The sequence below is a fragment of the Botrytis porri genome (assembly GCF_014898465.1).
Source record: "Botrytis porri strain MUCL 3234 chromosome Unknown BPOR_007, whole genome shotgun sequence".
NCBI lineage: Eukaryota > Fungi > Ascomycota > Leotiomycetes > Helotiales > Sclerotiniaceae > Botrytis > Botrytis porri.
This window is the reverse complement of record NW_024066081.1, coordinates 2,273,138-2,293,503: the sequence shown is the minus strand read 5'-3', so window position 1 is coordinate 2,293,503 and position 20,366 is coordinate 2,273,138. Positions and strand designations below refer to the sequence as shown.

The 20,366-nt window shown below is 40.4% G+C and overlaps 3 protein-coding genes across 3 annotated transcripts; 1 reads left to right on the top strand and 2 right to left on the bottom strand.

The window, feature by feature from the left end:
- Positions 1-167: 167 nt before the first annotated feature.
- EAF01_006020 (uncharacterized protein) lies at positions 168-1,201 on the bottom strand (the record flags this gene model as incomplete). Its single annotated transcript, XM_038914274.1, has 3 exons — positions 168-312; positions 399-963; positions 1,027-1,201. 3 exons carry the CDS (start codon positions 1,199-1,201, stop codon positions 168-170), a joined length of 885 nt encoding a protein of 294 aa, XP_038770723.1.
- A 3,752-nt stretch (positions 1,202-4,953) lies between these two features.
- Positions 4,954-5,205, top strand: EAF01_006019 (uncharacterized protein; the record flags this gene model as incomplete). The annotated part of the gene is made up of 1 exon (XM_038914273.1): positions 4,954-5,205. One exon carries the CDS (start codon positions 4,954-4,956, stop codon positions 5,203-5,205), a length of 252 nt encoding a protein of 83 aa, XP_038770722.1.
- Positions 5,206-5,871: 666 nt separating this feature from the next.
- Positions 5,872-11,465, bottom strand: EAF01_006018 (uncharacterized protein). The gene is made up of 2 exons (XM_038914272.1): positions 10,657-11,465; positions 5,872-10,492 (listed from the first exon to the last, which is right to left on the bottom strand). Exons 1-2 carry the CDS (start codon positions 10,672-10,674, stop codon positions 7,004-7,006), a joined length of 3,507 nt encoding a protein of 1,168 aa, XP_038770721.1. The 5' UTR covers positions 10,675-11,465; the 3' UTR covers positions 5,872-7,003.
- Positions 11,466-20,366: the final 8,901 nt, after the last annotated feature.

The following is a 20,366-nucleotide window of genomic DNA, read 5'->3' as shown; positions in this document are numbered from 1 at the left end:
GGTCAATTTTGAATACAAAAAAGGACTATCAATATATACATACATCCAACCTTCATTAGTCCTCTCATTAACCTATAATCCTTATGTATTATCATACAGTTCAATGCAGGCCACACCCGCTCAATAAATTTTCTCATTTCAAACAGACCTGCATTTTATCCTCGCACTTACACCATATCGGTCCTAACAGCACCCGCATGTTCTGTCTTTGCAGCCTCCCTATTGCGGAAAAAGACCTTGGAACTCAAATCAAAGATCGGTAATGGGCATGGTACGCCTGTCGATGCACATGATGTGATGATGGCCAAATACCTGTGAAATTGAATTAGCATTTTGCTCATTGCATATCCGGGATAGCTTGACAAGAGACATAGAATAAAGTCACAAAGTAATCTTACCATCCCATTATGATAGTCACGAATCCAAACCCGCCCGCAATCTTAAACTTGTTTGCTGCATTCTCCAAGCCTGCTGCGGAAGGATTATATCCCAATTGATAGTACCCGCCTGCGAAGAAACCAAAAACGAATATCAACGTGAAGAAGACAATTACAAACGGGACGTTGGTTCTCAAGCTCGCACAGAGGAAAACGAAACAGACGAGTGCCATGACGACGGCGTAATTGCCCTGTCCGGCATTGAATCCCTGGCTCAACGCACCGGGCACCGTGACCCCATTGACGGTCGTAGCGTAGGATGCGGCGACACCGTGCAGGGGATCGTTGAGGAATCCGTTGTAGACCCAGTGCGCGCCGAAGATGATGAAGACGGAAAAGGGGAAGGAGTTGCCGAGGACGAATTCGCAGATGCCGGCGATGATCATGGCGATGCCGCCGAACATGTAGAAGGAGCCGCCGATGGAGACGAGGGAGGAGGTGGAGGAGCCTTCGAAGGTGAGGAGGGAGAAGACGGTGGAGGAGAAGGGGACGAGGAAGCCGAGGAGACCGAGGAGGGTGGGGTTTCCTGGGTGGGTTAGTGGATCAGGAGGGTTTGGAAGGGGGAGGGGAAAGGGAGTTGGAGACTTACCGAGTCGTTTGACGAGATCACCTTTGGCGGATGAGGGTTGGAAGAATAGTCGTTCGTATTGATCGGCGTTTAGTTGGAGAGTTATTTGACGGGAGAGATCGGGTCCACCGGCCACGTGTTGCACGTATGGTTTATCATGATGGATATCATCGTGTGAGGTATCGAGTGAAGACATGATTAGATATATTGTGGTGTTTTCCTAGGTGAAAGCTAAGAGTATGAGATGGGATAGAAGATGATATCAAGACGACTGACTATCAACCGTCGAAAGCGCTGAAACACAATACAATAGTATTAGAAGAGAAGAGAAAAGAAAAAGACTAGCTTCCCTACTCAAGAAGAAGAAGAAGAAGAAATACAAAAGCAAATTTCCCCAAACACAAGACCCGGCGTTCTTGTTAATATATACATTTCCAACTGAATACGAATTTATGGTCTGCAACAACAATGGCTCGACTCTCCACGCGCAGATCCGAGCCATGCACGCCCCATCCCCGATTCTCCCGTGTGCGTTCCCCAGATTGCGTCTCGTAAACCCGCAATAGCGTCCCCTCCCCCGGACGGTCTTCTCTAGAGTCTAAACGCCATACATGGTGTGTAGATCTGGAGAACTTTCTGCAAGACCATACGATCCCACCATCCAGCTTGCAGCTTCCACATCAACTACTTCCTAGTACCTGTTCTCCTAGCAAATAATCTCGACAAGCAATATCTAGACCAATCACTGATTCACCTTCACACAAAATCCCCCCTCCTTTCTAACAACTCACACGATTCCCGTCACGAGATCCTTATTTCCATTTCCTACGCCACGGCACAGCACAGCACAGCATAGCACAGTGCAGTGCAGTTCAGTACACTAGCAGAGAAACAACGGAAAATCCTCCATTTCCAGCTTAGTCCTTTTCTTCCCCAACATCACCAATCCCAAAACAGATCAGCTATCCCCCAAAAGGAGAGAGGGGTTTCTCTCATCTCGACCCAGAACCTTGGATCAAATTACATGTAGCTACCGGGGATTTTTTACCTAATGTCTTGTATGCAGCATGCAATGTGCATACTCTAGGATGAATGCGAAGATGCGAAAGATACGATGAGAGGATTGGATAGGATGGTAAGGATGACAAGGAAGCTTAACCTTAATACGCATACCTCACCACGCCTCGCTTAACAATCCAACATAATACAACTACCGAGGCCGATTTGGTCGATATAGCTAAAATCCCAAAAATAGATTTCTGTTTGAAACAAAAAAAATTCTAAAATTTGTATAATATAATTATAAAAAACTTAGAAAAAATATTTGTATTATACAAAACGTAATCTTATTACATATCATTATAAAAATTATATATAATATATCTTTAATTTTTCAAATAATATAATAACTATAATAATATTATTAAATTATAAAAGTTATTTAAATAATAAAGCTTACTTTTTATCGATTATATTAAGCTTATAAAATTATCTTAATATATTTAATCTTATAATAAATAAATATATTTAATATAAACAAATAATTAAATCAATTTACTTTTTGATTAAAAATCTTTTATTTAATTTAAAGAAAATTAATAATATTAAATTATATAATTAATATAATAAAATAACATTTAGTTTTATTAATCTTTAATATATTAAATTCAAAATATTTATATAATTTATTAAAGCCTATATTCTTTAAATTATTAAAAGTTAATAAAAATCAATATATTAATTTTTTTATATAATATTTATTAATATTTTATTAACTAAAATATTATTTTATATATATAAATTATCTAAAGTTTTTTGAAAAAAAGATTTAATATAAGATTTAATATTAATATAATATAAAAAGCTTAATAATATAATAATAAGAATTATAATCTAATTTTAATATTTATTTTTATAAATTATTTATTCTTTAATAATTTTTCAAAATAATTTTAAATAATGTTAGTAATTAATTATATAGAATTTTTAAAAAAAAATTAGATTAGATATAATAAATTAAGAAAGTTTTTCAATTATTTTTATAAAATAAAATAAGAAATAAGAAAATATATTTTTCATTAATATAATAATAAGTATTTAAAAAAGCTTTTATTATTAATTTTTAATATATTTTCTTGATAAATTAATTTCTAATATTGTTTCTAAATTTCTAATAATTTTTAATTTCTTTTCTATTTTTAATAACTTTATAAAAAAGAAATTTATTTCTTTATTTACTTTAAAAAACTTTAATATTATATTATTTTTAAAGTATTATATTAAATATTAATATATAATTGATTTTAAATATTTATTAATAAAATACTTATATATATTATATAATAAATTAGAAATAATATACTAACATTAATATATTAGAATATCTAAATATATATAAATAGCTTTTACATAATATAATAAGAACTTTATCTTTCTTTTATACTATATATATATTAAAGAATATATTTTAATATATATATAAGTTAGAAATATATATTAGTATCTATATAAATTTCGATTTTAATAAAAACTAATTTATTAACTAATTAAATGTTATTTGATTTAAAAATTTAATATTTTCTATAAATAAATTAAAATTATTTTATATATTTATAAATGTTTTTAGAATTTATAATTTAAAGTATATTAAATAATATATTTTTAAAATAAATATAAAATATTAATATAAATATATTTTATAATTTTAAAAAAATAAATATTATGTTATAAAATAAACTTCTTTTTTATTTAAAAATAAATATATAATAATCTTTTATTATATTCTTAAATATAATTTAATTTCATATTATCTTTTAGAATATTAAATTAACATTAATCTTATTTATATTATTCTTTTAATAAAGACTTTTTATAAAACTTAAATAATAAATATATATTTCTAATATATTTTATAAATATATTATAATTATTAATTTAAAAGCTCTTTTATTTCTTTATTATTAAATAATAGAATAAAATCATATATAATTATTTTATTTTTAAATATAAAATTATTATAGTTAATTTTGAACATTTAATTAAATCTTTAAATATTAAAGTATTTATTAATAATTCTAATTGCAATTTAAATATTGAATTTAAAAAAAAGATTATTTAATATTATAAATATTATATTATTTATTATATTATTTATTATATTATTTATTATGTTATTTATAAATTGATTTTTTATATTAAGTTAATAAAATTTAAGATTGAATTATTATAATTATATAAATAAAATCATATAAAATGAATAAAAAAAAATTAAAGAAAGTTTAATATTTATAAAGTTTAAAAGGAAAAAAAAAGTATTGAATTATAAAAGTGATATAATAACAAGTAATATTGATTTTTATTTATATACTTCTGAATACTAAATATACTTTTTCATTAAATAGAAATCTATTTTTGGGGTTTAGGTTATATCGATTAAATCGGCCTCGGTAATAACCCCTCTTTTCATCTTTACTTTGCTTTACTCTGCTTTGCTTTACTTTCGTCACGTATGCCCAGCGTATACGGTTACGTATCGAAGACGCGGAATGGAGATAAGGGATAGTATGGGTAAGTGGAAGGAGAAGGAGAAGGAAAAGAAAAAGGAAAAGAAGAAGTGGCAAGTCAAACTGGCATTTGGGAATTGGGTTTGGTTTTTTTCTTGTTTGAGTTTTTTGTACTCGAGTACAGTGAGTAGTGTTTTGTCGATGGAGATAGAGATGGAATGATGGATGTCGTCGTATTGTATTGTATGTGGTGGTTTATTGTGTTATCTGATTATTGGATTACTGGATCACTTGATTAGATAACTACGTGGTTAAATTATTTCACATCACATCACATCAAATAAAATATTTATATAACTATCCACAACAGACAAACAAATTCATTATCTCAATCTCCCGCAACTCACCCAACATCAAACCCCTCAACCACCCCCAAACCCCCAGTATGGAACTATTCCGTTCTCTCCTCTCTCTCCTCTCTCTCCTCTCTCTCCTCTCCCCAGATCCTCAACCCTCAACCCTCAACCCTCGAACCGCAATCCCTCAATCCACCAAAGCAAATCCATCAAATCAAACCAACTACTCCAACCCCAAACCCCAAACCCCAAACTCCTCTCCACCTCTCAGCCACCACCACACCTCCACGGACAAGAGGAAGAAGCAAAGGTCCGTTCTGCGATACGATACGACACGATAAATATGCTAGTCTACTAAGCTACTAGTCTACTAGTCTACTAGTCTACCAAGATGCTAAAATACACTGACATCCTATGACATACTACCATACACTGACACACTGACATCCTAACATCCTACAGTCTAGCCCTCCCTTCACCTCACTTCGCCGCATCCATCTCATCCATCCTATACCTCTCCCCCATTTCAATACAAATCCCAACCCCCCAAAACATTAAAAGCAGAATATAACAAGTCCATCCATCCATCCACCCATCCACCCATCTATCAATCAAGCGGGATATCCCACTACCCTTCCTCGCCCTCCTCGCCTTCCAGCCTTCTAGCGTCCTTCACATATGCGGGGTAACCAGGACTCTAAATTTTCCCCAGCCTCGGTATCCTTGACCTGCGACGAGCTACTACAATAACCTAGTAGACCCGTAGGCCGATGATCCCGATTCCTCAAGTTTAGTGCTTCGCTTGTTCATGCGTTTTCGTTTGATCATTTGTTGGATTTTTAGTGTTGGAGGCTTCACATCTAGATCTTTGGTCGGTACTTGGAAGTGACACACACATCGTACAGATAGCACAGGCGCACGAGCATATATATATATACATACACGCACACACATCTACAAGTCACACATTAATAAACCAATAATCAATAAATCAAATTGAACATGTAAATGGCTCTAAGAAGCTTTGGTATATTGATTTTTGCTTTCATCCTATCTTATTTCTTTTGTGTTCTCAGCTCCACGTTTTGTTGCTCTCCCCTTTTGTGTATCCCATGGGGCCTCTTTAATTTCTCCGTGTACTCTCAACATGCATGGAAGATATACACATCATGGAATTTACCAAATACCTATGTCCAATCCATCTTCGCCATCATCTTGATGCCTACTTTGCTATCCAGTACCCACACTCTGATCCCGATTCAATCGTCAACGCCCGTCCATACCCTCTCCAATCCCTTTCCAATCTCACAATAGAAAATTTAACAAAAACCCAAACTCCCCCGCTTTTGGCGCCTATCACAATCGGACCGTAGCCATTGAGGCCTTGTAATAATCCATGCAAATTCCTCGCAACAAAAAAGATAAAATAAAGAAGCAAGAAAAAAAAAAAGAATCGACTCAAACAAAGCCTGCTTCGGAAAGAGCCACCCAACTCTCATCATCTCGTCTGATCTCCCAAATTATTTCGTACACTGATGTAATATGTTCATACAGGGTCACAGAATCTCTTATCTGTATCCTTAACGCCGTCCAACGTGCACTATCTTGTGTCGGTTTGATGTCTACCGCCAGAAATTAGAGGTTGATGTGAAATGGTAAGAGTATCAAGAAAAGGCCTGAGAAATGACGGGAATTTGTTCCCATCTCCCGAGGTCCATTTGAATTTTGTACTTGTCGTGTATGTCGTTCGAGAGAATCCGTCGATACATTTGGAAATCCGGTAAAAAGTAAAAGTAAAAGAAAAACATTATGATTTTTCGGTCCGTCGTCGGAATTGATCTCTTCAATGCATTCGTGCTGAAATGACATATGCTAATTAAGTGATGAATGCAATGGTATGAAAGGCTTGTGCCATTAGAAGAAGCATTCCCTGGTTGGCAAAAAAGATCCAGGAGATGTATGTGAGTACCAAGGAAAAAAGTCAATAACAGAACGTTTCGTGGCAGCTTGAACCCGTCGCTATGCAGAAATGAAATTACGGCCATTGTTAGTCGACCCGTGTATGTACAAGAATTCGTGTCGGCGAGAATAAATTCTCAAAGTGAAACGCTCATGTTGTGTGATGAGAATGGTAGTTTGTTATACAACAGTCATCATATGCATTCTCTGGCCCAAGCTTCTTGTTGGTGAGGAGTTCATTGAGCCACTGAGCATAGAGTTGCTACTATGACTTCGAGGGAGGCGTTTTGAAGCAGGTGATGACATTGGGTCAGTGAAAACGCGAGTGAAGGCCGGGCTTGAATCGCGATGAGGTGTACAAATCGGACTTTGAATAGTACCGTCGGTTTCACGAATGATGTCGGCCAATTTTCGACTCAAAACAGAAGCACGATGGACTAAGTCGCGTAGACTGGTCGTGTCGAATGGCATTTTGTTTGGAGATTGCTCAACCACTTCTGACAACCAAGGATCTGAAGTAGAACGATGTTGATGCATGGTTTCCATGACTGTACGGGCAACTTCAGCCGCAGTTTTCGCACTCGAAGAACGGACAGGAACTGCTGGAGGGCGGAGACTATCTCTGGCAGGAGGGTTGTGAATGACAGCTCCGGCTCCAAAGATATCATCTTCAGGTGAGAATACTGAACGTCGTCGAACAGTGTTACCATCATATACATACCCCGAGGGTTTCCCAAAACGATCCAAGACCTCCATCGGCACATCTGGAATAGCGACATCTTCAGCATCAAGACCGCGATCGATAAACTTATCCCCAAAGTCCTGATCAAAAGAAACAGATGTAGGCGACTGAGGAGGCGATAGAGTAGGATCTTCTTCATCTGGTACAGCTAAAGCAATAATGCCTTCAGCTTCCTTCCACAGTTGTGCTGAAGGTCCATGTATCAAATCCTTTTCCCGAGCCAAAAGACGCAACCTCTTAAGATCTTCGACCAGCAAGCACACTTCTCGAATTTGTCCAACATGACCAACGACGTTTGCTTGGCTGGCTTGAATTGCGAGAGGGACGAACATTACACCGGTCTCAATCTTGAGATTGCCATCCTCAAGTCCAGCTTCATCATTTGACTCGAACTCAAAATCGTTATCCCAGTCCTCACTTACGCCTTTTGCGCCCAAACCCCAAGTACCAAATTTTGGTGTCAGCTTTGTGTGATCACGCTGGTTAATGAGATCGGGAACTAAAGGAACACTTTGACTTCTGATATGCAATGGGGTGGGGCCTTTTCGTCCGACAGTTCGCCCACCTCGTCCATTCAACGCGAGTTGCTTCACATGTGCTGTCCTAGGTCGAGCGGAACTTCCAAGCAGATCTTTCTCCGATGTCGATGGTTCAGACCAATCAAATAAATTGCTCTTGGGTCGTTCAGCATAATGATTACCGTTTGTGGAACCACTAAGGGTAACATCTGCAAGGGCTCCTCTGTTGATTGGACTGACCCGACGACAAGACAAGCTATTTGGCGGTGACAATTGGTTTCCCCCTTCCATATTTTCGTTCTCTTCATCTCGAGTCCAGTCTTCGTCTTCTTCTTCGTTATCCAAGTTAAGTGTAGCGAAATCTTTTGAAGCGATACAAAAGCTTGGTGGCGAAGAGGGGACAATTTCTTCTGCATCAATATCATAAGTCGATTTGGCGACATCGGAAGAAGTGTTAAGAAGCTTTACTGGTGTTGATTGGCCTTCATCCTCCTCAACTATACGATGTTCAATTTCACCAAAGGCGCCATTCGCCATCAGATCATGTATTGAAAGCCTCTTAGCCTTTACATGTCCGTTGGCGTTTGCGATATTTGGAGGGGACTCGTCAAACATTGAGTCAAGGGGCGTATTTTGTGATCGTAAACTACTTGTGGCCCCCGATCTCAGTGAATCGTAGACGGTTTCACTTTGAAAATCCAAATCTTCATCTTCACCAGATGCAAATCCTCTCATCTCATTATCTGAACCAATCAAAGTCGAAGTTCTGTCTCCCACTTCTGACAAGCCATGTTTCGAACTCAATGTAGTATGATATGACGATGAACCATTTGTTGATCCAGGAATTGTAGAAGAGAAAGAAGTCGCAGCAGTACTAGACATTGGCAGAGGTGAACTAGGACTTCGAAGAGGGACCGACGAAGAGGACGACGATAAGCCCAAACGAGCCAAATCGAGGTTGAAAGATGATAGTCGGTTGAGAGGCGGTAATGGTGATGATGTATTCCTGCGGGGAGCGTAATTAAAATGGGCAAAGGGATCCGTTGGTGACACCGGGGAGAAGTCTTCGGTAGGAGAGCGAGGCTCTCTCTGGAATACCAATTGATCCATGAATGGCCGAGAGTGATGTGGGGCAGGCCCACTTGCAGAAATCGATATTCTTCTTGTATCCAATGGTAGAGGTGCAGATACATGACGCCTGGCACCCTGCGTAGAATCTGAATTTCGTTTTTTATTCCTTAAGCTTCCTGTCCGAGGTATCCATGTGGTCGGTGAATTGAAGTGCATTGAAAGTGACCGCCTTAGAGGCTTCTGATCTTCTGAATCATCTTCATCCATAGGCGAGCTAGGGGTGTCTTCCATTGTATCTCGATCAATTGGTCCGTCACAGAGAAGCCCTCCTTCGTCGTAATGCCCTTCCATTTCTTCAGTCGAAACAGTGATTAAATATGGTTTGACCAAAGTCGGTCTAACGGTATGATCTGGCATCACCCGCTTTGAGGTCCAGAAAAAATTATGCACATGCCCATCTCCTGATCTTCCAGCGGATCTTTCTCTGAAAAACCTGGTTGGTCGGGAGTTGAAATACATACGCCAGGAGCTGCGAGGTGATTCACTAGATTTCCTCAAGGGTGTAGCATGTGTGGATACCGTTGACCGCCTTGGGGCAGTGGGACGCGCTTGCGTTTTCGTTCCTGGAGAATCATCAATGAATCGTTGCTGCAGCGTAGCCGAACGTTGATGACTGGTAGCTGGTCTCCGTAAGGTCGGTACCTGCGCTCTTGATCCACTCGAGTCTGCCTCCCTATGATATCTCTGCGATGTGTGCCTCTTGACCAGTTTGTTCGGAGGTAATTGCGTGGGACTATCTCGCGGGGACGACAATATAGGTGTCGCGGAGCCATGGGAGAGCGCGAGAGAAGGCGATTCTGGTGCGATACTTGATCTAGGACTGCTACTTCCCGACACTGGTATAGACAATTTCCGAATCCAAGAACTGCGAGATGATGAAGAATCCCTCACCACTTCCTCCCCCGAAACATCGTTTTGTCCTTCACTCGATCGTAGTAATGACCACCTTCGCGCCGCGCCGTTTTGTGATGATGTGGGAGAGTCGAGTTTAGCATTCGAGGAACGTCGAAGGAATGTTGTTAAAGGTTGGGAGCCAGGGGCAGATGAAGAAGTCGGTGCATCAGAAGGATTGCGACTTTCTGGAGTGGCCATGGTAGAACTCGTAGGGGGTCGTGAGACGATAGACGGTGAACCTAGATTAGAAGAATTGTCGACATTTGTAACGATATCTCCAGGTTTCCTTCTTTTCGAAAGTGTGCGAGAGGGAGGAGTCGACTGGACTGGACTTCCCAATGCCAGGCCAGCAGCTGCGACACCGACGGTACTTGAAGCAACAAGCTATAAAAAGGAGAAATAATTATTAGTGGTGAAAGACAGAACGTAATTGAAAATGAATCATGTAAAATAGAATGTTGAGACTTGCGCAGGGAGACCAATGAGGGAAGTCGAATGAGGAACAAGATATCAATTGATTTTTTAAGAATGTAGATTGGAGAACTTACACTGGGAATGGTCTTCATCTTTCACTTATATTGCTTACACCACTACCAAGAAGGAGAAAGAAGTAACGGAGGAAATATCGTAATCGTCAAGAACTTCATGAGTATCGTAAGTATTCCATACCAAGAGGAAGTCTTAGTGTATCTTTCTGGGTAATGGATGCGGTTGTGATTAGAGATGGTGTGGTAGGTAGTGGTGAGTGAGTGAGTAAGTGAGTGAGTGAGTGTGGTGGTGTTGTGGAGAGTATCTTTTTAGAAGGAATGGGTTGGGGGGTGAAGTCCTCCAAAACACCAATATCGTAGATTAGGGTAAATAAACACTAGAAATTTTGGAAAGATAAAAGTTCTTTCTTTTTCGATGTTTGGAAGTAATGAATTGTAAAGTAAATTTGGGGTATAAATCGAAAAGGCGTCAAATTGTAATATGAAATGTGGTACACAATTCTCTTTGCTTTTTCTCGAATGATACCAAAAAGGGAGGAATTGAATTTGGAGAATACGGTCTGAAGTTGATGTGGATGTTCTGAAAATATGTGGTTTGTCTTGAGCGTCAAGTCGATTCCTCTGTACGGTAGAGATGGCAGGTAGATAGGAAGGTATGTGAGTATGTAGGTAGAGTAGTACCGGTAGTATCAGTCATGAAAGGAGTGTGTAATGGGGTCGGTCCAAAGCTACCACGGCGTCGAAGGGTGGTAGGAGTGAAGTCTCGTAGTGAATCGTGAATCTTCCCCGGTGAATTGAATGGAAATGAAATTGAATGTATAAAAGCCTCCCCCCCGCGTTGGATGGGCAAAGAAGGGTGTGATTGAAGAGAGCCTTTCAAAAGAAAAGAAGAGAAAAAAGGTATCAGGTATCAGATCGGATGGTATGTCGTATAATATGAGGATAATATGAGAATAATATGAGTGAGCATGAGACTTAATGTGAACATAATATGAAGAACCCAAGTTACCAGCTAGGTATTACTCCTAGCTACCTAGCACCAGCACCAGCACCAGCACCAGCACCAGCACCAGCACCAGCACCAGCACCAGCACCCAGCACAATTCAGTTTGCGATAATATGGCATTCGGTAGGTATGCGGTATGGGTATGGGTATGCGGTATGCGTGCGGTATGCGAAAGGCTTTTGGTTTGCTGGATTCTGATCTACGGAGTAAGACCTTTTGAGAGTAAAAAAAGCCAAGTTAGGTCGGAAACGGAAAAGTCTGCTTCTTTTGACTCTATTGATTGGCTGCAGCGGGATAATCATCCAAGGTTCACACTACCACTTTATACCACTTTTATCACTCTTACCACTCTTACCACCTTTTCTCTCCATTCGTTGTAAATTTGTAACTTCCCGTCAAGGTTAAATCGCAATTCTGGGATCGTGGTGGATTCTTCATTGGAGCTAACCAAGCATTCAACACTTAAACCCAGCAACTCATTATTAGGTGGATCCAATCGAGATATAGCATTAACTTAAGCAAACCTGAGAGTTCCATCTCTTACTAGGTATCGACAAAGTGCTGACCCGCGTTTATTCAAAGTCGCTCGCTTTTCCCCTGCATTTATTTATGAATGAAGAGAGATATCATGCTCATGGTGATTGGTCAAGGGCGTGTGGAATTCCCTTTTTCACTTCCATCGGGGAAGTACTAGGTTGCTTGATCTTGATGAACTGTGGGTACCTGGTACATATCATTTTCACACATAGAGCACGGAGGAGAGGCCATACGTAGGTAGGTAGGTGGAGGTAGTTCATCGATACCATACACACTTCACGTACATCATACAGAGTTCAGATGCTTCATGTAACAGTTGACCCTGACAACGTGATCATACCCCCTAGGATGAGGAAGCTTAATCGTCGTTATACATTATACCTTTATACCATCTTATTCTAGAAAAGTTCTTACTGACTATAAGTCCGAGATGCTCACTGTGCACTTTCAAAATAACATACGACTTTACCAACACTTACTTCCGCTTCCCTCTTAGTTGCGTGCCCTGACACCCTAGATTCATTGTGGTCCGTCCCGTAAAGAGGGTGGGAAAAGACTAATGACCTCAAGTGCCCGTTCATCTTAGTTAGTTTCGCTTCATTGTACCATTGCCATTGGCCGGCTTCTAGAAAACAAGGAAGAGAGAAGCTTTTGAGTGTGAAGTAAGACGATCAGGGTACCTAGCCAGCCAAAGTCTATAAGCATCCGAAGTTTCGATACTTTCAAGACTACTGTATAGGGCAAGGAGAGCTCATATATACGGTAGTAGTCCTGCATCCGAATCTGGTCTACCATGAATACAATTATCAAAACGGATGTACGATGTAGATAACATGTGACCCAGCTAGCTTAGCCTTAGCTAGTCGCTCAGATCAAAGGGAACTTGGAAGAGATCACATTAACAACTACAGTTACTACGCCACAACTTATTTCAATCTTCCAATACTTCACAGCCTCACAACTCTTTTAACTATCGGAAATATCAATATCTTGAAACCTTGATAGCACCAAAATTTCTCACAACACACACACATGCGGGCCAGTGTCAGTCGTCGTCTACTTGTGACAGGAAGAAACATGATCTCCGCCTTTTAATTTTCGACAATGTTTACATCCTGAAACAAGCGAGGGATATTCTGGGATTATCGGGATATCATGGGTATAGATCTGGTTCACGAGTCAACGAGAATATTGTGAGACCACATCCAATATACAATGCATTCGTTTCTTTCCCCTCCTCTTCTTTGGAGATAGGAATAAATCACACATGTTTATTATATCTGATCACAAACATAAAGATCTTCCCGCCAAGATCATATAGAGTTATGATGGTGTTGCAATCCGTAATACTGCGGTCAGCTTCGGTATACTATATCTTTATGGTTAGCTGGTCGTCATCCGAAGTCTTCATACCACCGTCCATTCCGTATCTCCTCTGTGCAATCATAAGTTTCGCGGGGGAACATGGAAAAAGACGTGATTGATAGATAGTACAGTATGCTTGTTTCAAATGCCGACGAACACTACGGTAACATTATGCAGCCATCTTATGAGCTTTCTAATATGAAAATCCGGCAGAGCGCTTTTGGAATAATTCAGTCAAGGAGAATTTATTATTGATTTCTCAATGAAAGGATGACAATACCATAATAACAAAGTATCTGCTGCCAACAGGGCTGAGATGGAAAAAGTAAGCATCATCCGAAGACAATGGTTCTTGTAGTAATATGGGTTACATTTTCAGAAAGGCTCAGAGCCGCCACACCAGGGGTTCTAGGATGGCTCAATTCAACGATTGCGAATGGCTGGATGGCTGGATGCTATACATCGAACGGGTTACGATGCACAAACTAATCATTTAGTTGCTTTTGGTAGGTACGCTCGGGCTTCAAGGTAAACAAAACCCCAACCCCTCTTTTGGCGAGGGGTTATGATCATCATGGGAAAGCATTGAGCAATGAGGGGGAGGCGAAAGAAAAAAAGATGCTATCGGCGTCAACTCCGAATGTTAAAAGTACTACCTCTATGGTAATAGGTATGTGAAAATGCCATGGCCATGATACAATTCTGTTTAATGCGCGATAGATATCGTGTATGCCCACTGGACCGTGTTTCCTTGCTCTTACTTCCGCTTTGCTTTGCTTTGCTTTCTTCCTTACTTGCATCGCATTACATTGGAGGATTCTCTCCTCCGTACCATCACAAAGCATCTTCCCCGTCATTGTTGATAGACTCGCGTGTGTGACTGTCCAATCAAGGAATGTATAAGATCTATTGCGGTACAGCTTTCTCACCAACCCTGTCCCTGCTTGCATGTCGCCATCTTTCGAACCAAGATTTCGTTCCCTGATCGGTAACAATTAGAGCAGCCTACCTGGACATGTATGAAATACGATGCGCCGGGCTTTTCAGCTGATCGATTTTGATTGATCCGCTTCGCGATGTACAAAACAATATCTTGGTTTTATAATGGAGACGCTTTGATAACATGAGAAGTGATAGATCATGGAAGGGAAGCTTTTCATTGTCTTTCTGGCCTTCTACGCGTTCCAGCGGAGATAAGTGAAGCGAAAAGAAGATGTAACGTAAAAAAGTAAATAATACATAATATGAAATAACACATAATATGAGAGCAAACAAGGACGGCTTAGATCATCGCCCAGGTTCTTCCACAATAGCGAGACATTTTCTTACAGCCCACTGCCCGCTTCTTCCTCCCAACATGGTATTCATTCCTACGATTTTCGTGACCGAGTTGCTGTCCGGCGCAATGCGCATCCATCTTCATCTTCATCTTCATCACCATCTATAAATGAAAGAATGAAAATCCGAGCCTTGAAGATCTGTACGTACAGCAAGCACCAGGGAAGGTACTGAAAACGGTTCCTCACATATCAGAAAAGTTCCCAGGTCCCTAGGTACATTCCCCCAAAAAAGCTCCCCTTGTATATTTTTTGCCGCCGAGCTAGGTCTACCCCTTCCCAGATCTTCCCCTCCCGGAATTAGACACTTGACAACTCACACCTACATACATCCATCATCCTTTGCTACCGGCAGCAAACTCCGTACGCCACGGGAATTTTTCAGAAGCTCCATCGGAACTGCGAACTGGTTATTCCTGTTCCTGTTTGACAGTGTGGATTCTTTAGTGGAGGGAGAGACTCCGATGGCTAGATTTCCTCCAGAGACACAACATTCTAAAATTCCCATTCCAGCTTTCGTGGGAACATTATCGCTATCCTCCATGCACGCACCGCACACATGAGGTTATCCGCAGCTGCATATGCAACCCCTCTTCCCACAACTGCTTTGGTACGAAGCGTACCTATTATTATCGCTACCGTATATTTTTCTCGCGGTACCTAGATTTCAAGAACCATGGATCGTACGCAATGAGACACGGGCTTCGGCGACATACTATGTACAGATTTACCTTGCATCTGGGATGACCAGGTAAACAGACTAAATTTGTGGTATTTTCTTCCTTGGTCACTTTTCACATTTTACAGATTTTGCTGTGATATCCGAATCCGAAATTTAGTTCTACATACATGAGAGCATGAGAGAGTGAGATCGCGATCTGAAGTAGCCGACGCGTTAGATTCGTGTCCAAGGGAATTTGGATATGCTATGCGCGATGAATGAACTTGTCTCTTGTATATACTACTCATCTTACGGCGCTCTCATTCGAACCGGTCATCGTAGAACTATACCGTATACCTATGCATCTACATTCCCATCCGAACATTTCAGATGAGACAATAATTACTCATATCATGAAATCGTATATCGCCGTTATGAATTTCAATATCGTGCCGTCTATCTGTACTGTACTCAAAGGCCAAACTAACCATATTGTCCCGACGCAAACAAACTCGCTGCATCCATCACCGCCTCTGCAATTTCCTCTCTCCAAGGTATCTTTCTCTCTCTCCCTTTGAAATCCAACCAATACCTCAGATTACGCATGCAGTATGAGAGTTCGTGCAGCTTCACGAAACCAATCAGGATTTGCGAATTGCGTCATATTATTCTAATAATAAGAGGGCGATATGCATCTGCATCTACCAAGGTACCTGTCTCCTCTCCCTTGCATTCGAAGAATCATTAGTTTCCGCCCATTTATGGACTCTGCGAGATGGTGATTGGTCGCGAGGCCCCATCCTCCAAAGAGAAAACATATTGCATTCTGGGGAAAGGAAAATGGGAACATGTACACTGTACTCCACCGTTGTCATGGGAAAGGTCAATCATTCAAGGTAGAAGAGAAGAATAAAATTACCATTCATCAACGTGTCAAACATTGGAGAGGGTCGAGACTCTCGACTCTGCCGGATTGCGAGAATAGATTATTTTACCGCCGACCCGTTGTAAGGAGTGTAAACGAATCAAATAAACGAGGGAGATTGAAGGAAAGGAAAGGAAGACCAAGACAATGAATGAAGATTAGCTAGTCAATTAGCAAAGACTTGATTTATATCGCTCCTTCAACTTCATGAAATGGACAATTTATCTCTTCTCCAATCGATAATTATGATTTGCTAAATCGCATCGTCCGACCAGAAAAGATATGCTTACATATACCTACCCGTGGAACTTGATATCAGCTGAAGAGTCGCATTTCCAAAGATTTTGGAGCAGCCTCCTCAAACAACTCCACATCCAATCAAACCTAAAAATGATCCTTCACAACTTACAAGAGACACAGCAAATATCGGCCATGCCGGGATTCAGGAAGTCTAAACGGAAGTGGGCTTTTTACCTTGGCAACCGGGCACACACAGATAGACAGACAGACAGCACTAAGATACCTTCATACCTACACCGTATGTACCGATGTATTTTGTGCAATGTTGTGTTATCATCACATGATTGTTTACCACGTGCGACTGCTTTGGATTTGACAGAGGACCTTTCGTCCGCGGTTTGGCAATGTTATGCTTGGTTGCTATGTTACCACCATTTTGTATTTTTCGGACATGTTCACATTTTGTTTCCCTGGATCATGGACTGTGAGATTGATGGGATGCACAGGCATGTAATGGAAATGAAAGGTGAAAGAAAGGTTACAAGGTGATTTTTACAAAAAAAAGGTAGATATATCTATATCTATATCTAGTCAGCGTAGCTTAGCGTAGCTATAGATAGACGGAGTCGATTAAGAATTTACTACTACTACTACTGTCTATATCTATACTTCACTCCCTTCAATTTGTTGCAGAGAACGATCTTTACGATCCATGGGAAGATTGTTCCATCTCCTGGTTTCTATCTTTATTTGTTTCTCTTGCTGTAATTTTCTGAACCCAATTAGATAGACAGCCTTCTACTCATCAACATCTTTTCCCTCCCTCAAACCATCAACCCCATCTACTTCAGCTCAGTCCCACGTCTCACAAGCCCCCAATCAGCTCTTCCATCCTTCTCGTACCCAAATCCGGGAGTTCTAACATCCACTCCCCCTGCGGGCTCTTCGGGCAACACTCGTTACAGTTACCAGGTAAATCTAACTCTCCGGGCCCCAAACCCTTCAAGACGTCACCAATCTGCAGCCAGAGAATCCTCTCGGAGAAATCCCAACCCACGAAATATACACTTCGTGTTCCATACCCCCAATACTCTGTTCTCTCTCACAATCTAGTTCTCGCGCAAACATGGCATTCCAAACACCGCATGTTCAATTCGCGTGGCTTGGACTAGACCACTTGACGCGCATGTAGAGTACGGTAGTTAGATATGCCAAATCTCCTTTGTCATCTCTGCGGAAATTGTGTCGGCGGTGAAAACGTCGTCATTGCATCTGTCTGCGAGGTCACAGGCAGGAGGTTCCTTGCAGTGAAATTGCCCATGTCTAAATTGTGATTACACAGTTTATGGGGAGGCTGAAAGTTCGAGAATGTTTTGTGCACGGATGGGAGCGACCGGTAGCTAGTGTCTTTAGGTAGTGGCTGTGTCTTGATTAATTTTTCGGGGAAATTTTCTCTCTCGCTTTGACGTGCTGCTACTAGAGAATTCAGACGGGGCTGCTAACTACTGGCGGTTGTTTCGGTTTGACTTTGGATTTGTCGAGGGATGGTTTCTCGAGGCTCGGTGCAAGATAAAGAGATGGCGGTGTAGATGAAGATCGAGATGTCGATGATTAAGGCATCGGATATTGAGATTGCCATGATATTATTATATTCATGGATTTCCCTTGCCTATTCACAGTTGAATGGGTATTATCGAATAATTCCATGAGCGCATGGTGAAGAGTTATTTCAAACTGTGAACGAGTTTAAAGATGTTCGAAATTCAATTTGTTAAATTCAGGATATGTATGTCCTTTTGAAAGTCAATCGAGTTCAGAAGATACACATCAATATTGAAAATGTGGTAGTTTCAAGTCTGTCTGTCTCTAATAAGCATACCGGTATATGCATTGTGGTTCGAATCCCATTTATTACATTCTGTTGTGACGATGTAAGATATTACATATGTAATTGTGAGAAGTCTCATACTACCAATATAATGCACACCGCCAATTCTATTTTCAATATCAAGAGACTGTGTGTATCGCTATGCATTTCTTGTAAACTGAAACTCTAATTTGATACTCCATCTCCAAATGACATAAGCCCATTTTAATTCTCACCATAGAGCTCTGATACATTGGCTCGCCCTCCTCCCCTCGTAGGAAACGTGATTGCTCCAGTCCTAGGTACTTGTCCAAGCATACTAAAACCAGCACATCCGACTCCATCCATCGCCACAGGGCGCTCAACTCAATCGGTCTCTGAAAATCTCACGACACCCCGTACTATGATCTTCGATACGAATAGAGCGCCCTTGATTTTCCAACAAGGAGCGGGTATTGCACGTGTAGAATGGATCGATGGAGGAAGTGCCTGTTTGCAAACCCAATAAAGATCATTGTTTTCAGTTCTACAGTTCTATACGGATTCTCTTCTGCTACAAATGTGTTTGGGGTGAAGATGTAGTGCTCCAATATAAGATCGTACTTATAGCATAACCATAGAAGAACTCTAAGCAATGATAGTAAAACTCCGCATGCTTCATTAAGAAATATATACACGTAACTACACAGCAGCTATCAGTACAGTAGAAAGCACAAACCAGATCACTGTGGAAACAGTACGGCACCTCCACATCCACACCACCATCATCCAAGAAACCCTCAAACCGATAATTTTCAAAGCGGCCAGCGACGATTCTACCACACACTCTAAGCACACACAAACAACCCCTCTTATCTCGCGGTATAGCTTTCGATAGAGACACTAAAGCTGATTCTTTATGCACGGGATATTATCAACAAGATCCTTCACCCTCGCCCTATCACTTCCGAGTCCACTCCCTACAACCTCACCACCTCCGACGAGCTTCTCATCTGAGAAGTTAGCCTAATCGCAGAATCCCTCACCGTGGTTAAAATGGAATCTGAGACTTGATGTTAGTGCGCGGCTGCAGGTTAGATACTAATATTTCTGGTAGATGGAATAGAGGCCTTCGTATTTCCATGGTGATTTGTGAGTCTGTAGTTGCGGCGTTGGATGTATTTAGTAGATCTTTCGTAGATAGTGATGCTACGGAGGAAACTTGAGTTGTGGTTAACAAGGTGGATATAGAAGAGAGCGCACGAGAAGAGCGGAATGAATGATCTTGAAAAAGGAACCGGAGTTGTGATATCTGGAGCATGAAAAGTATCAATTTTGAGAGTCGAGAAAAAGGTGACAATGAGCAAAATGCTTGACATGGGAGATTTGCTCGGGCATCGATTCAACAGTGAACATCAATGTCTAGTCAAATGGAGAAGATAAGTTCCCAACGGCTTCGAATATGTAGTTTTACACAATCTACATTTGCATATCTACCACCTCACTCACAATCTCTCCCACCATAGCAGTTAGCTCAGCAGAAACATAATGCTAAAGTTAAATAGAAATGGCATACTTGCTTGACCCCTCATAAATGATACAACTTTACTTAGCTACGATTTTTCTTCAATGCCAATAAAGCCTATGGTAATCTCACATCATACATCGAACTCATCTGGCTCTCGATGCTGAGAGGATTACCTTCACTCGCGATCTTCGAGTTTTCCTCGTTACCGCTGCCGGTTATGACTCCGGTGACTCTTCGATACAACAACTCGAAGGCCATTAAACGATGAAGCACACTTGAAATTGCGAATTGGGTCATGGAGAAGGTAGAACCACACCAGGAAACA